The following is an 18,864-nucleotide window of genomic DNA, read 5'->3' on the forward strand; positions in this document are numbered from 1 at the left end:
ATTTCGAGCTCTCTCGTCCGCTCGCGACGTAAATAGTTCCGATTCTATCTATGCGATATATTCGATTTATGCGACGCGAGGAGGACGCAGAGGCATCCCTTTCTTCCTGATTTTCCCACCCACTCGGCTCGGTGTTCCCAACCCTGTCGGGGTTATTAACGATAAAAGGAACGAATCGATTTACACGCGCATTCGTTATTACCTGTTTTCCATCCGAGACTGTGGAATTAGATACAACAATTCCTGTATACGAAAATCGCTATCTTTATTGCGATGTTTTTTTTTTCCTTTCGTTTTTACACTCGTCTTTTATTATATTATCACGTCTATTGTCCCAATACAATCGGATATATGTAATGTAATTTACTGTTTACGAATCCTAGATCCGCTTTAGATTCTAAGCTCTTTCCTCTTGGTTAACATCTACTTACTTATTTATCTCTCGATTCCAATCTTCTCGCGAGTCATCTCGCTGCGAGTTTTCTCGCTTAAAATTCTATCGAGACGACTCTGGGGCGAATTAGAATTTCAAATTGAATCCTATTGCGCGAAGGATGCGCCCTTTTCTGCAGTTAACTGCATTCTCGATGTCTGTACTTCTTCGAAACTTTGAAAGAAAGAAAAATTCTCCGCGAGAAGTGCGATTTTGCATAAAATGTAGCAGTCACTCCTGATGCTTCGTCCCGTTTCTTCGTAGTTTCAACATTTGTATATTGCACGAAGAGAAGAAATCTCGAATTCGTTCCAATGATTCTCTAGAACTTCGATTATCTTTCAAACTTTTTTCATGTTTCTTCTTGTTCGCAACATTTCTCGTTGAATCTCGTTTAACTTAATTTAGAGTTTTTTCAATCTTTGAGAATGGAAAGTTAAATTAAATTTGTTTTCACAAAAAGAAGACTTTTATATATATTTTACTAATAATAAGATTAATATCCTAAACTGTTTTGTCTGAATTATTAGAAATTAGAAAAGAAGTAAGGAAATTGTCATTTGTATCGCGAATCAGCTTTATAATATTTTTTCAATCTTGGCAAATATAACTGCAATTAGTATTATAATATCATATTTATAGTATAATTAATTGTCAAAATTATTTGTATTTTAACTGTATATATTATTCAAGGAACTGTATATATTATTATAATTTTCCGTTATAATATGCAAGGATTAATTCAACTTTCTTTCAACGGATTGTATGTATTCGACTTTTCTGTAAAATAAACGATTCATTTACATTGTTTAAATTTCGAAATATACGGCGCGATATTAAATTTTCTGCGAAAAATTCCTTAAAACTCACTCTTATAATTCTCATAATCCTCATAATTTTAATATTCTCTTAAGACTCATTTTTCGCGGCATTACTTGAATTTGGAATATCGGTGACATTATCTATAGCGTTTTACGTTCTTACATCTGTTTGCCTGGCAACTAATAAAGAGACGACTGCATCGAAGTAGTCAAACGTGTCCTTTTGCTATGTGCTATACTTATACCTTCATGCATTCTGCCTGTGTTCTATTTATACATGAAATAACTTGATAAAGACGAGACTGTAGAGAATTCTGGCCGTCTTTTGCAAGAATATGAACTTTGAATGGAATCGAAAAAACTTTGAAAGATTGAATGCCCTCTTTAAAATTGCTTTGATTTTCAGGATTCTTTAATTATTATTAATCGCTTGCTTTCTACCTTCGATCGAGAGGATTAATAAATAATTCGGTTAATTGCCATTAATAATATATATAATGTCGTTTTTTTTTTAAGCTTTAATTTTCACACTGTAGTGTTATCGTATCTTGATATCCTTGAAGGATATTTTAGTAACTTGATGTGCAACTCGTTACGATTTTTTACAGGTGATAGTCACACATTCCCGATCACTTGCCTTATCTGCACTAACATGTAAACTTCGTTTACGATCTTTTATTTCTGCCGCGTGTCGCGTACTATGTCGCGATGCAAATTAATTAGATGAGTTGGTAATCTGCGTGAGACAAAGTTGCTTCGGTGCACTTTGCAAAAGAAAGATAAATTGCGAGTTATCGTTACTTATTTCAAAATTTGCATGCTATTTTGGATAACTTAAACGAGAACAACTTGAACAAGAACAACTTGAACGAGATAAAAATTTCTTTAACATGGAAGGACAAAAAAATCAATTCACATTTATCAGTTTATCTAATCGAATTGTATTTCCACTTAATATTTTACCCGAATGAAAAATGAATATATCCGACATGATATCACATCCGACATATGGATCGATCATCTGACTTGTGATTTACATTTGCCCAGATGATTCGTTTTCTTTTTTATATTTTGGACAGGTATTAAAAATGTAAAAATAAAATCCCTGTTCTATATAATAATTATATAAAAAATTGGGTTTTGGTGAAATGAGTTTTTACATAACGTATAATTTGTAATATGGAAAATAAAAGATGTTATTTACATAAAGCTCAATAATGAATTTTTGAGTTATGGTGTATTAAAGATCTAAAACTTGTGCTCTTACAGAGGATTTTTGATACATTATAGCTTAAAAACTATCCATTATTGAGCCTTGTATTTATAATATCTTTTGTTTACTGTATTATATATAAAAGGAATAACTTATTTCACAGAGATCTAATTTTTCATATAATTAGTGCGGTAATCCTTTTCTCATTATCTTTATTATTTACAAATTAAAAGAAATTACATATAAAGCAAATAGATATTAGAAGACTTTAACAATAAAGGCTGAAAAATATGTATAAGTGATAAAAAATTGTTAAGTTAAAATAAATAATTTATAGATCGGGATATATGTATAGTTTTACTTTTATTGCTAAATATCATCTCTTGTGTATTTTTGTTCAATTTTACAACTATACGTTTTTGTTGAAATATTATCAAATAGATATAATTATAATTTATTATTTTACTGATAATCGGACGTGTCTACAATTCGTTAAAATAAACTCGCGTTTTACTTGTGATCGATAGTCCAAATATTATGTAGGTATTACGAAAGGCTTTCCTCACGTGCTTTTATTTACGTGTATCAATTGTATTTAAACATACTTACCCTCGTTTCTCTCTGTGATGACGACAGCTTCATAGCTATAATTCAGCCAAAAATATAAATTTTGAGTCATGCGAGATTTGCATACAAGTATTGACTGAATACAGTTCAGCTTGGTATCTAGCAACTTGCATCAGAATTATTCCTGGTACTCGAAACGGTCCATTCACCTTTATGAAACGAAAACTCATAAAGAAGGTGATTTCAAAATCTATTTTTACTCCTTCGTGTATTGAGCGTACTTTGTATTTCGGTCGCCTCGATTATGCGGAATAATACGAATGCAAGGAGTCGAACATGAATATGCATGCGAGTTTTATTGTATCGACTTATTCGTAGAAGTTTAAGCAGAAAAGATATCAACGACAAGATATTATTTACAGCTTTCGTGTTTGCCGCACTTTAATCTTTTATGGATTCGGGTCCGTTATTTTCTCGATAATCCGTAGAAAGTATTAAAGGAGGAAATTTACAATAATCTCTCGTTTGCCTATAGTCGATCTACATCGGACTTGCTTCTAATTTAGCGAAAAGTAATATTATGGTGAAGATTAATCTCGCGATCGAATGTATCAAGCTCGTTTAAATTCAATACATTTCCATAACAAGGCAATTAGTTGCGAAAGACTGTGAATAAATCGATTCCGGTTATAGCCACAACTCATTAAGGCTGTTTTCTGTAATGATGATAATTAGCACGCGATAAGCAAAACGAAATCGGAAGTGACCTCGCATTTCTTAATATTTTTAGTGTCGTTTCTGACCGTAATCACTGTTAAAATAAATAAAAGTGAAAATTTATGTAATACACATTAATTTATACGAATCGATAATTTATGCATGAACAACATTAATTATAATTTTGTCGTTAAAATCGCAAATATGCTGTAATATTCTTTATATATCTTTTAATAGTACCTATTAATAGTATGAAGTTGGCCCTCAACTTTACAAAAAATTTTTCTACAGCTCATTCGATGGTTTATTGTTTGCACATGTATGTACATATCAAATTTTTGTTTGCACACTTCTAATAAAAAAGTTATTCAAAAAATAACTTTAGCTCAACATCATATTAACTCTCTCAACTATTAGGAGCACATTAAATCGAAATAGTCTCAATCAATAAATTTTTGTTTGGACATTTTGAAACAGGCCGATTTTTTGTTTGCGTATCTTTTATTAAAAAAAGTTGTTAATAACCAAAGTTTAGAGAAAGGTTCGAAATGTGCACATATGTGCAAACAATGAGCAATCAAATGAGCTATAGAAAGTTAACTTTGTAAAGTTAGGGAGGTTAACTTTACACAGGTCTTAATAGCTTTTCTATAAAGAAAAAATATTAATTATATTCATTTTATAAAATTACTTTGTTATACAATATTATACTTTATCATATTTTACTTCATAGCTTATCATAACTTATAGCTTATTATATATAGCTTGCGTGACGTATTAAAGGTCTACTTAGGTGAAAATCGTGATCAATCGTCATTATGTTGGCAGTTATTTGATCAGTATGTTTACTGGCGATCACCGTTTATGTTTCTTTCGTTCTTTTTCGGTGCAATTGCCACTCTTATGTTCTCGTCATAACTGACGACATGATCATTTTAACCCATTCGCGAACTTTCTCCGTGTTCTCGCTTTCACCGATCTAAGGGAATTCGCATTGGTGTGTTCGAGTGGCAAGATTGATTTATATCCATCCGTCCACATCACAGAAAAACTTTTCTAAAATTTTCCTCCCATTTATGAGCTCTTTTATAAATCCAATATCTTGTAAATTGTATTTTAAACCTATATAAGAAGTGAATGAATAATAGAGGCATCTTTTTATGCAAAAGACAATGGAATGCAATACAATTACTAATCTATTCTTCTTTTATATATTGTCAATAATTGTGTCGTTTTGTAAAATATAGTTTACTACAATTGGAAACCGATTTATAGCTTTTTAAGTTGCAATCTAAAAATAATAAATTTTCAAAATTTTACAAAGAAGCAAATGCGTTTGTAAATTTAATTTTTTGCCAGTTGATAGTAAAATCTTTAAAAAAAGATTGAATAATACAATATTATTATTGGACTATCAATTTTTCTCATGTGTTATTGTCGCGCAAAACATAAGTGAAAGTCTAAATAATAATGACCTGCTCGTTATTGAAAATAGGGTATAAATTCTATTGAGAGAAACGGCCAAAGACGAACTAATAATAAAAGATGTTAAAATATTATTAATTATATTTAATGTGTTAGGTACATTAAAAATTAAGCGAAATTAGTTTAAACTTTACGAAATTTTCTTTGATCACGTATGATTTACAAAAAATATAAATTGAATTGAACATAATAAAAAATTAAATGTGATTATAAAGATAAAAATTGATAAAGAATCATATTTAATTATTAATAATTCTATAATAAATAACACAATTTAAATCCATCTTAATAATATTGTCACCTAAATTCCGAAATAGAATATAATGAATTTAAAATTATAAGGATGATTAGAAAGAGTTCTATTGATATAACGTATTAAAGCCAACATAACTAGGTGAAAGTATTGATGATTTTCTACTGTTAATCCATTTATAATAATTGCTTGGAACGTACATTATGTAGAGCTGTGATGAAGTTAGAAGTGAATTGATAAGTCATTGTGGATCAATTGCATCAATTAATATGAAAACATATAATGTAATAAAGATTATAAATATTATATCATTTCCAGCAATATCATTTGTTGTCATTTTGACGTCAAAATTGGCTTGCTATTTATCTATCATTTATCAAAATATGGGATATTAAATATATAAAGAAAAGAGAAAAAAGAGGGAATGAAAAGAAAAAAGGTAGCATTAATACATAAATATTTTATAATGGACATACTGTTTTACAATTAAGACATTAAGAGGTGATATACTTGTATGTATATATATATCTTCCTCTGAATATAAAATATTTACTTTTTAAATTTTATTTCTAAAATATATTGGAAAATATATGTATGTAAAGGAAAGATATTTTGTATTGTGAGTTCTCTTTCATAAATCTATAATTTATAATTTATAATTCTGACATCAAGAGAGGAGCTTGTCATCGACGAGAGAAATCGTTACGATCGCATTATTGTGGATGATAATTATTTCGGGGAAAGCTTTTCTCGATCGAAGAAATTGCCACTAACAGCGCTTATTCCTTGTGAATTACAAAATTTAGTGGCAAATTGATGGTTTGGAGAACTACTCCGAGTGTCATTAATGTCATTGCAACATTGCACAAAAGTTATATAAATAATGGCATTAATAATTCTGATCCAAATTGCAGTAATTCACAACATATATTAAATTCTTGTTTTAAATTAACAGTTGTCGAATTTGAGGGTCTTTTGAAAGTTTTTGAATAAAATTTTGTGTCTTATGATTAATTGTTATATTCTAACGTATATTTATTTTAATTATTTATTTTTACAGTTATAACATTATTTTTATTTTATTTAGCTTTAAGCTTGACGTTTATTACATAATTTATAGACAATAGAATTTTCTTTTTCGTATTATAAATCTTTTCCCTTTTCTTTGTATTATATTCTTTGTGCAGGACACGATGATGGATTGTGGAGGAGATAGCGGAGAAGATAGCGGAGGATTGGAAGACTTTGTCAACTTATCCACTAATATCACGGATAATTCACGTACAATACAAGGTAATTTATTTATTGTACATCTTTCATGGATCTAAATATTATCTATATGCGTTACAAATATTCTTACAATTAGATAATTATATAATTGTAAAAATAATTTATTAAAAATCTAAATTACTTTTAAAATTTTAAGAGAGTTTAAAGATATTTAAAGAGGTATTTGTATTTCTCGGTTGATACTTGCATGCTAATAACAGTAATGTGTATAATGCAGTAGATCTTATAATCGATGAGAAGTTGTAATGTGCAAATTTCAATGAAAACGTGATAACATCGATTATGTTTACGCAGTATATTAATTTTTTGTTAATATGATTTTAAAAAAATTACATTGTTATTTAATTACGATAAAACTATGATAAAACATGTATATTTTTACTGTTTTTATCATGTGTCTCCTCTTTTTGAAATTGTTTTCCGAAGTACGGAACAAATTCAAGTTAACCCATGGACACGATAAATTTAATCTTTCTTTAAAACTTGAAATGGACATACTTTACGACGTGTCGTATATAAAGGTGTATAAAGTTTCTCGTTCTTTAAAAATATTCTTACATTCCAGTGAAAAACGTCACTAGTATTTAGATGGTAGGGTCCAACGATATTATACTTTTTTTTTTTTTTTTAGCAAGAACACAGCCACAGTAATTTTTGTTTTTTTTTTGCAATTTGTCATCATAATAAAAATGTTCCATGAACAAAATTATTATAATAAATCTATAAGTAAGCTCGTAAATTTTTTATTCGATTTATTTCTTAAAGTTTTATTTAGCATTAAATTAATTGTTATAATAATATATAAAAAATAAATATTAACTCAGCCATTTTTAGAAGAAAAGAGTAAATTCTAAAACAATCGTTTTCTTTAGAAAAAAACCTTTAATAGCTCATATTTTTAATATTATATCTTTGTGTAAACAAAAGTTTGTTTCTTTATTTATATAAATTATATAGCTCGTATAACAGTCTAATTAGTTTACTAAATTGAGAGATTTTCAAGACGATAAAATGATTCGTCAGAATAGGAGCGCAATATTCAAGTCGTCTCGATTAAAACTTTTAATAAGGTGCAAATGACGTAGATACTATCTGTAATAGCATAACATTGCGAAACTTTGTACCCGTATTTATTCGTAAAGCGGTACGCGCGAGTGAGCCATTAAAATTTATTAGGTCGATGTCATTAATCACGGAATATAAGTCGGGTACTGCTCGCTAGGAGAATAGTTTGCGTTGCCGCTTATACTGCAGCTCGGCCGATCTTCTCCTGAAATATGAATTCTCTATGCTAATGTCGGCTTTCTATGTACGTACAGCTACAAGAATTTCTATTCGCCAACAAGAATTATGGCCCTCCTTCGTCAGAGCAATTTTAGACGATATCACTTAAACGATATAGATTATAATGTAACTTCAAAATGCACGTAAACAAATTTACGGCCGCCGCGATGACGTCGATTGATTGACTGCGATAAAAACTGATCTGCGTATAATTTAAGTCACAATACGCCATATCATTATTGACGATCGAGAATAATAATTTTATAGCCGTATTATCATAAATCGCATTATTTATTCATGTGTAAAACACAAATAATTTCGTTATTTAAAGATTATTTCAAACATCAGGTATGATAACAAATTAATAAACATTTTACAGTTAATACAGAGTACATTTTATACATATATATATTTTATAAATTATTTATTAGATTAGATTAGAATACAATTAGATTAGAATACAAAAAACGTTTCGATAAGTTATGGCAATAATCGGTGTACATTCTTGAGACAAAATATCACAGCATTTACGGTAACTATTACTTTCTATCTATATTTCGGTCTACATTTTATATAGGGGTAGAAACAAACGGTTTGTTCGTTAAGTGCCTTTCAGTCCCTTTAAATCGTCGCTTAACCTAACCCAACCTAAACTTTACGTCCCGTAGACTATAGGAACAGGACATTTAAATGTGGGTATCCCTGTGGGAACGTCCGGCATAGAGAGTCGCATTGATGCCTCTTGAAGAGGGAGAGAGAAAGAAATGTTTGTCCGAAAAAAAAGAAGAATCAACGAACTCGCTCTCGCGACTGGTCCAGACTTTTCTATTATCGTCAAGAAAAAGAAAAGAACAAGTATGACCGTCGTAATATACGCTTGTCGGTTTGAAAAAACTGTTGATCAACTACCCTCGTAACGTCGAGAAAATAATACAGGAATAACGAAGACATTAGATAATTTATCTAAATATTTTCTTCTCGATTTTTCTCGATTTTTTCGTTAATTTGAATTACTATTAAATAAAATAATTAATTTGTATGTTTTATTTGTTGAAAAAATTTGACTATTATTTATTTTTTTTTACATGAAATTTTCATATAATCGCATTTTAAGTTTCAAATAATGCCTTTTTATTGTTTCAATTTTTAATTCGGCACCGATGTATTTATTATATTAATTATATTGTATTTTTTATACATATATTTTAAAATTGAGCAAATTTTCTTCAAATATATTTCTTCATGTGTCATTTATTAAATAATTTTGATAACTGTAACGTTAATAATATTAATCCATTAAGTTCTTCTACTCGAACTCCGCGGCTGAACGTACTTAATCGATTGCCACTTTTCGATCAAAATCGCTCCCGTTCCCAGGAACAGGTATCTCAAAGTTACCCTCGTCGGAGAAACGACCTTTCCGCTCTCGCGGTGGTGTGTGAACGGCGAGTAGCACACACGTACGGTACCGATGCAACGAATCACATTATAACACCACCACACACGGATGAGGGAGATGAGAAAGCGGAGAGGACTCGTGCGAAATGCGGCGATTCGCAGAGCGGATGCGACAGGGTGTGGGTTTCGGGCGACAGGTAGTTCCCGTGGGACGTTTATGGGGCAGGATTCCCACAGGACCGCAAAACCGGGCCGTCGGCCTCATTGCGGCGGGCTACTCATCGAATCGCGGTCCGGTTGTTACAATAATGCACTCTCCCGGTCATTGTCGTCGATTCAACGCGAGAGTCCGCCGCATCTTTATCGCATGCAATGCACGTCTGAGACGTCTTGTCTTTTTCGGGAGAATCTCAATGGGCGTCTGGCGACTTAACGAGATTCACAGTGGATTACCATTCGCAGAATCAACTTCTTTATTCGCCTGTGAAATATTTTTGATATACATTGTTAAATATCAAAAGGGCAAATGGTAATCCAATCTCTTAAGTTAAAAATAACATTTTGTTATTTTTTACTTTCATGTCAAAACATAAGTCGATTCATTTCTGTGGTTAGTTTCAAAGTAAACAACGTGCATATTAAACATATGTACTTAGTAAATAATAAACTAAATTTGGGTTAAGTTCAATACAGTTTCTTAAGTTAAATTGTTTAACTCCATTGTTTTAATTAATGTTATACCTAGAGTGACAACTTATAGAAATGATTAAAAATAACTCAAATTAAATATAATTTAACGTTATGAATTTAATAAGGTACATTTTATATTTTTTAATTTCAAAGTCAATAACATCCATATTATGCATTTAGTAATAATAAACTAATTTAAGTAAGCTTTAATACATTTTTTGGGTTAAATTGTTTAATTTTATTGTTTTGATTAAACTTAATAGAAGTAACTTACGTTAAAATGAAGCGATTAAAATGACTCAAATTGGATACATTATAAATTTAAAACTGTACATTGATTCAACAATTGGAATTTATGAAACAAAGTTATATACTCTCAAAGTTATATACTATTTTGCTTTTAAAATAAAATCTGAAAAGTAATGTAAATCTTATTATATTGATATTCATTAGCCTGTTTACTAATTTTAAATTCTGATTTTATTTCATGTGCATCGTCCTAGAATTAATTTTGCTATTAATTTCATCGAAAGATACCATTTACAAAATCGATCCTTTCCTTTGTTAAAAATTTTTCGAGTCAGTCTTCTCGCATTAACAGATAATCTAGGCCGTTTGCAACCTGCGTAGATGCCGCCGAACGGTTACTGACCTTGTTAGGCATGGACGAGGACGATGAGGACCTTCTGTCGTCGGAGGAGGATGAGGGTGTTGAAGTAGACATCGACGAGGAAGACGACGAGGAAACGGATAATACCAAATTATTGCATCAACTCGCAGCCTCTTTAGCCCAGGAACTCAAATATTCCCAGAAACAGTCCTCGAGTAGCAGAGCGGCGTATCAAGATCAAAATACGATGCACAGCGTGGAGATGTTGCAGGATACGAGTTACCTTGGCCGCGGTTGCCTTCAGGACCAAGTGGATCATCCGAAAACGTCTGTTCGTCAAAACAATTTCGGTCACGGTGATCTTGATTTTTTTGACGATCTCGATGAGCAAAACGCGAATTTCACAAAGTTTACAAATTTTGAAAACTTCCGTCAGGAACCACGCGGTCGAACCCTTGATTCTTCGAGTTTAGATCATCGCCTGTGGACGGACGATTCAGCAGCTACGCAGGCTGCTGGAAAGTCCTTCAACAACCAGCAGGAGCAGAATCCCGATTCCTGGACGGCAGGATGGGACGCTTGCGCCACCGAGGCACTCCGATATCTCGTCGAGGACGAGGGTCTACCGCTTCATCATCCTACAGTTGTTGCCATGAAAAATCATCTAGATTTGCAGAGGGAGAGGGCGTTTATTCAATACACCGGGTATACGGACAACAAGTCGCAAGACATGAGTCTGCTTCTGGATTGATGAGGCTCTAGAATTAAGGTAGAGAGCGATTAAATTTATTTCTTGCGACGTATCTCGTTGAAGAACTTTCGAGAGAGAAATCTGAGATAAATTAATCTTGTTATTTAAATAAAGCGAGCGTAAGAACATGGCATGTTGTGAAATCGTTTGCGCAAGACTCTTCGCTTATTTACATTTTTCTTCTTTTGAAGAAAAATTATACTTTTCTTGAGTCATAAAGATTCATTTTGTACCATAAACAATTCGATTACTATCTGCTTTTCTTGATTTTGCTACTTTCTTATATTGCTGAGAGACAACTAATTGGACATATTCATTATATTTTTTTTTTTGTTGAAACATTGTGTTGATTGTTAGACATACATTCTGATTGGAACGTCAATTTGACTCTTGCTTGCAGACGTTGCGAGTTGGTTTTTCGGGATCTTTCGACGATTATAATATTATTGACTAAAGCGTTCATACGCTGGATCGATATGAACGTTATTTTTTTTCGTAACGAGATGTTCAACGCTTTGAAATTCGTCAACGTGAACGTCTTAATCAAGAATCATAAATCATTAAAAGAAACTACTTCTAGCAGTTTTAGAATCATCGAACTGTAGAGAAACGTCCGGCGAATCACAACTAGAATTATTCTTAAAACAAATTCCTAGGTTAGCCTGTCGTAACTAAAAAGATGACCGAAAGAATTGAATTACGATAAGTGGGATAATAGAAAAAAGAAAAAGACGTTAAAAGTACTTGATACAAGGAAGTGAGATTATTATATTGATCGCCGACAGAATATTGCAGAATTTTTTTTATTATTATCAGACGAAATTTTTTAATATGTTTAAAATTACATTTATGAAAAAAAATGACAACAATTATTTATTATATACACTAAATCAAGAAATAATTTTTCTCTTGAATGATTTAAAAGTATCGATTTTTCGGAATTGTTGCATTTTGTCGGCGATTATACGCGAAACGATTTTTAATCGGACCGTATACGAAGAAATTGGCTACAATGTCGACAATAGGAAAGGAAAACGTGTTTTAGCCCCGAAAATATTGTATATAATTCGGATTATAGGCGAGAGACGACGAGAGCTCAGAGATTTAGATAGAAATTTATTCGGTCGTCAGCGAATCTTTATTTGTAAAAGAAATTACAGTATGGAAATAACGAGGTCTTACGAGGAATCCAATTCAGATTATCTGAAATGTGTGTCTTCTTATAATAATACTAGTATAAAAATTAGTAGTTTCGTTTAAATCATTGTTTACGTTTAAACAATAAGTGCGAAATTATGCACGTCGGCCATTTTAACACGTATCAATCATTGTAAAAAAGCTCACCGTAAAACCTCAGAAATTTCCACATCTTATACTCGTTACTTAGATAGCGCGATCATCATTCCTCGTGTATACGAGAAATTGATCGGGATCGTACATCGAGTGCAGCATCAATGTTGAATTGATCCTGCATTAATGAAACGAGCAAAGTAAAATAAAACAAGATATACATGAAACTGATCATCGCCAGTGATTCAGGATCGACGATCAACCTCGATCGTGTGTCACTTGTCGAAGAGACTTTACATCGTGATCGATCGCAAAGGATCGAGATACGACTGCGAAGTGAAATGCGGAGAAATTTTTGAGAATTCTTTTTTTCCGTGTGATTTTTTTTAATGGGAAATAATCGACGTTCTTCCCACGCGACCGAATAATAAGCTGTACATATGTATGATATCGTTTTAACTTATACACGAATATTGTTACTTTTACAATAAAGCTCTGTAGATAACATTGACCAGTAAATAAACGACCGCTAAATTAATTAAGCCCGTCGTCTCGTTCTCGTCTTTCCCAGTTCCCTTAAACTGAAACTTAGCCGAAGCGGCCATTCAATCTGGCCATTCAATGCGTCGTAAACACTGTCTTTAGGCATTTGCTAGAAATCTGATTTTTAATTACGTTTTATTTAAATTTTAATTAATCAAATCAGGGGCATAACTCGTAAAAAATCGAAATTTTATCTAAAATATTGTTAGCGAACGTTGTGTGTATGTCGCGTTTATATGATGATACAAATAAATGATGTAACACTTTTTTTTATAATAAAATGGAAAGTTTTTAATAAGATACTTATCGAGCTAATATATCAATATATTCGACTATTTTTCTCAAGTGTTGACTTGTCAGGGAAATTTTGTTTTCAATTCGTCGCAACCAATACCTAATAATGTATATACAATATACACATGTATATACATATGCATACATATATACACGTTTAATTGATACTTGAAAATGTTAATCAGTATGTATTAAATTATTAAAAAAAGCACTAGACTTGACTAGCAAAGTGACAAAAATCTGTTTGGTCGCCCATCGGACGTTCCCAACGTACCAACGGCTCCGTCCAACTCGATATGATATGTGATGGGACTCGTGGAAGGGAACATACGCGAACGAAGAAACGGTTGTGGATCTGGCACGCGACTAGCTTGAAAGGAATCGGGCACCGTGCACCTTTATCGGGGTCGTCCGTCTCTCGAGGAGGGATCTCTCTACGCCAATGGGGCATCTGGTGTCGGTTCGTAGCACATGCCATGCATCTGCTCCATCGAGGTACTTTTGTTGTCTTCGACGTTCGCGTCCAGCGAAAATAAGCCGGGGCAGCAGCCCGCCGACTGCTGTTACCAGGAGAATCTATGTGCTTTCTTTCTTACCGTCTCGCAATCCTCGAAACGCGTTCACCGACCTCCCGGTTGTCCCGCGACAATCCCATGGACGGTTCTATGGGTTTGTTCAAGAGAAACAGAAGGATTCGGTGCCTAGGGGATGGTAGATGTACCGACGGATGTGAGTCAAGAGAGTTAATTAATTATTGCTACAAAGTTGCTTATAATTTTGTCTCTCAATCAAATTTGTCAAAGTTAGTTTCAAATTTGTTTCATTACAGTTGTAATAAATATTGGATGGTTGCTACACGACGTGATCCCACGAATATGATTACTCCCTGCTGATGATTACTCCCCTTTCGTTCCTACCGCGGAACATCCTGTTGTTCGAGACGAAGCATGCAGTTTTTTGAATTGTTTTTTAACCATATGAAATCGTTTCGGTTTTTTGGGCCAACGCGAGAGACGACGGAGGAAGGAGATGATGTACGCGAGTCTCGCGAAGGGGAAAGAACAGCTGTCCCGGGTGGTAACCGTCAGGTGGTATCCCGTCAGCTCGTCAGCTGCGGGGGTGAGAATACGAAAAAAGGGTTGAGGGGACATTGCGCCCGGGCGGCGGCCGTTGACGTTACGTTTCGCGGATCTCTCGTATTGATTAGAAGAAAATCGACGTGTAATATAATACTGTTGTGACCCCGTAACATGAAACACTATGAATATATATTTTAGACGTAAATCTTTCGTAGAAAATAAATGATATATCAAAGTTAGAACATGAAGACCAAATAATACCGCACATCAAGCAACGACATGCACAGTATCTTATTTAAATATTTTTTATTGCATTTAAAATATAGTCGTTATAACTGATTGAGTATTAATAACTCAATTGAGTGGATTTTATTAATTATATTTCAACGTTAATTTAAAGTAATTAATATTCCAATCCTCCTTTATTACTCCAATTCGCTTTTTTACTTTAAAAGTAATGCAATTAAAAAAATTAACAACACCAATTAAAATAATAGATGTACAAAGTTCAATCGAAGTAAATCAGTAGAATAAATCAATGCTTATTTGAGCCAACACAGGATGTTAAAGCAATTAATACTGCATAGTATTTTATCATAACTATCTGTATCTATTCATTTATTTGAGCAATAATAATTATTTTTCTTCTCTAAAATAACAATAATAATTCAGAATAAGTCAATTCCTTTTCTTTCCTAACTAATTTTGTTCTTTCAATCCTTTGATATTGCTTTACTTCTTTTTAACGGCAATGCAATCTTGATAATGCCAGAGTAATTCGCGCAGAAACACTGGCGAGGCGGAAGAATTATTCATTATCAACTGGTAAGGAAATTTCTTCATCGAAGACACCTGCGAGTTCCGTTTATAGCGGCGAGTTAAGAGGTGAGTTATGCGTGCAAATGCGGTCGTTACAAGCAGTAGATAACGAAGCAACTTTTAAAGCAAATTGCCACATACATGCCACACGCACGTCGCAATTTTTCCGTCTGTGAAACTTGATTGCTATTTTAATAACGAGCGTGACAAGGTTGCACTCTTAGTCATTGATGACGCAGATAATTTCAAGAGGGACAGATGCGTTGCGCATTTCTCCTTTTTGATATCATTCTGAATACATAAATCTGAAAAATAAATTCAAAATACAAAAATGCGATAATTTATCATCCACGCTGAGCTAACAATTGCATTTCATTTAGAGATTACGTATTAATTGATTGCGAACGAAATGTTATTCTATTTGTCTAAAGTTGCGTAAAAATATAAAAATATGAATATGTGAAAAGCTCTGATAAAATCTGAATATATTATAATTTAATAAATTTATACCTTTGCGCGCAATTAAGGCCTAATCATATACTTTTAACAAATTGCTTTTATTTCTCTTACATAAAAATTTTTTAATTAATTTTATAATTTTAATTTAATTTTTTAAAAATGTTTTGACCATATATAATATCAGCTAAAAATGTCAACCAAAAAATTAGTTCAAAAGGCTAAAATTAGCTAATATCAGCGAAAACATTTAAGTCATAAATACGCTTTAAAACTGCAAAGTACAAGATAACAAATAATTTTGCTTATGTAATTTAATGACCATATTTTGCTAGAGTGTTAGATAAATAACTTTTAAAAGAGTAATAAGTAAATAAACCTTTGTACGAATATTTATTAAAATTTTATTAGTATATATAAAAAATTTGATTTAATTCGTAATTATTTTCTTAACTTACAAATAAGAACTATAAAATACAATTTTACAAAAATCAAGACAAACAAAAAAATTAAATAACTTTTAGACTTTTAATAAGAAAATAATGCTCAAATTTTACACAATTACCCAAACGTAATAATAGAATAATTTATGAAATATTTTTCTGTTTTTATTGTAGTGCTAAATCTAATGCTTTGAAATATGACACATACGTTTCTAATTAATGAATGACAAAAGAACAATATCATTCCAAGCAAAACAATAAGTCATGATGAACATTTAAATTCATCAAAATTTCTACAAAATAATTATTAAAAGTCACTTTTTGATCAGTCACAATTTATTTTGATATTATTTTAAAATTAACCCAACTCATTGTTCTATTTGAAATGTTCTCTTTCACCTGACTAATAATCTGTATATATACAAAAATTTTTATATTTAGCTACGAATTTTCATCAAGATTATGCCAGAAACCATAAGCCCTCGATTTAGAGACGAAAGGTGTTCAGCACGAGCCACACCGTGCAGCGATCGTTTCTTTCGAGCAGCTGCCGCTATTTTTCGAAAATAAAGGTGGCCCTGCCGTCTGTCTGCGGACCCGCCACGTGTAAGGGTCTCTATCTTATTCCCTCGGCTTTTTTCCAATTTTAATTAACCATCCTGATTATTCGTTTCGACATAAGGAACGCGATTCATTAGTCGCATCAACGGCGCAACTCTTATACATACAGTTATACAAAATTACAAAGCGAGTACAATGTATTGAGATTATAATATGACTTAACCGAGGGCCCGATCTCCTCCGCACGGTTAGTAGATTTTGCGTTAGCAGATGTACTTCCGGCAGCTGTAAAAGTGGTGTACCTCCTTTATAAGTGCACGCGCCCTCGACGCGAGACAATGAACACCGATTGGCCATTAGGTCCGCATCTGGCGGATTTCATGAGAGATCAATTTTCTATGCCGAGGTATCAATTCAACACATGATTCGATCGGACAAAATAATTTCAACGTTTATATAATTTTTTCGTGATGTCTTTTTGCGGAACATAGTAAGAGCTACATACAATTTGTCATCTGTAGAATTTAACGTAAAGTTTAACGAGCAATCGTAAATACTACTAGACTAAAGTAAATATTTTTCTCGCCAGCAGATGTATGCACAAAACAATATGCAGCCGTTCATTATATGAACCTTTTTTTAATATCTTTCATCTTCTTGATACATGGCATGTTGCTACCATCTGCGCGATGGTGCACGAACTTTTTTCCACTACTTTAGTTTCTAAGACAATTTTTTGCACTGGCCCGACCGAACTCTCCGAGTTGTCGCGAATAAATTTTATCATACACATCCCATTAAATTGCGACGTTAGTTTCATTATGGCGTGTAATTAATTTTACTTCTTGTCGTTAAAAATTCTTTATCTCTAGTTATCAAGAGTATAAATGTAAATAATTTATTGTGCTTATTAAAGATCTTATGTATCAGCATATACAACATCGATGCGTTGCGATATAATTTTCTTCCTTTTTTCCCATTAATTCTTATACACAATATAGCTACGTTATGCTGTTCCGTACATTTCTTTTCTTTCAAATACTAAGAGCACCTGGCTAAATAATGGTCTCCTTTTCTTTTTTAAATCTCCGTCTGCATGCAATTTGGATCTTTTTAGCACAAGTGAAATTTTATTCTCAAATTTCTTCGGAATAAAGGAGAACACAGTCCAATTCTCCCTTCTAAAATATTTTATTAGCAGCGGGGTCATATGTAATAGAAATTAATGTTCTGAATTTTTCCACACTTTCTGAAAGCCTTGAATAGCAAATAAGCTTGGGTTGAGCAAAAAAGTTCTAGATTACAGATGGAAAATTAATACACGATCTTACAGATACTAAAAATGTTAAAGTATATGTAAAGATCAGTTAAAAATCTTCGTATATTTAAAATTTATAAAAGTGATGAAAATTAATTCAGATACGAACCCGTCGTGTAATAAAAGACCGAAAAATTAGGTAGAATCGTTAGGTAGATTATAATTTTTCGCTTTACTATGTCGTTTGAAAAGTCCGAGTTTTCGAAGTCACAAAGAAGGCCTGCGAGTTACGCAACGCAGGATCGGGATCTATCGCGCATCTGCATCTGCGTACGTTGATGATCGCTGCGTCGGTTCATGGACGGGCTAATTCAGCCAATTTACTTGATTCCCTCGGCGCTGCCACAATGGACCGCCAACATGGCCCCTATGGTGTGGCCGCGCTCGCCATGGTGGCCTGGCGTTTTTCGATTTCGACGCGGAATGCAGACGTCCCGAATTAAATACGCGTCAGTTAAGGCGTGCCCGTCTGTTCATCCGCGTCTATTATTCTCACAATTCGTCTTTGACATTGATATTCCCAAAGCATTCCCCATATATAGAAGATTA

The 18,864-nt window shown here is 32.5% G+C and overlaps 1 protein-coding gene across 1 annotated transcript in view; it reads left to right on the forward strand.

Moving 5' to 3' along the window:
• The window catches only part of LOC105148684 (hypothetical protein), a 16,845-nt gene extending 3,198 nt beyond the window's left edge, over positions 1-13,647 (forward strand). Inside the window, exons 2-3 of the mRNA XM_011060546.2 lie at positions 6,677-6,782; positions 10,782-13,647. Of these exons, the coding sequence (XP_011058848.1) occupies positions 6,677-6,782; positions 10,782-11,512 (837 nt within the window). The 3' untranslated portion in view covers positions 11,513-13,647. The remainder of the gene's footprint in view (positions 1-6,676; positions 6,783-10,781) is intronic.
• Positions 13,648-18,864: the final 5,217 nt, after the last annotated feature.

The sequence above is a fragment of the Acromyrmex echinatior genome, chromosome 13 (assembly GCF_024713525.1).
Source record: "Acromyrmex echinatior isolate Ae372 chromosome 13, ASM2471352v2, whole genome shotgun sequence".
NCBI lineage: Eukaryota > Metazoa > Arthropoda > Insecta > Hymenoptera > Formicidae > Acromyrmex > Acromyrmex echinatior.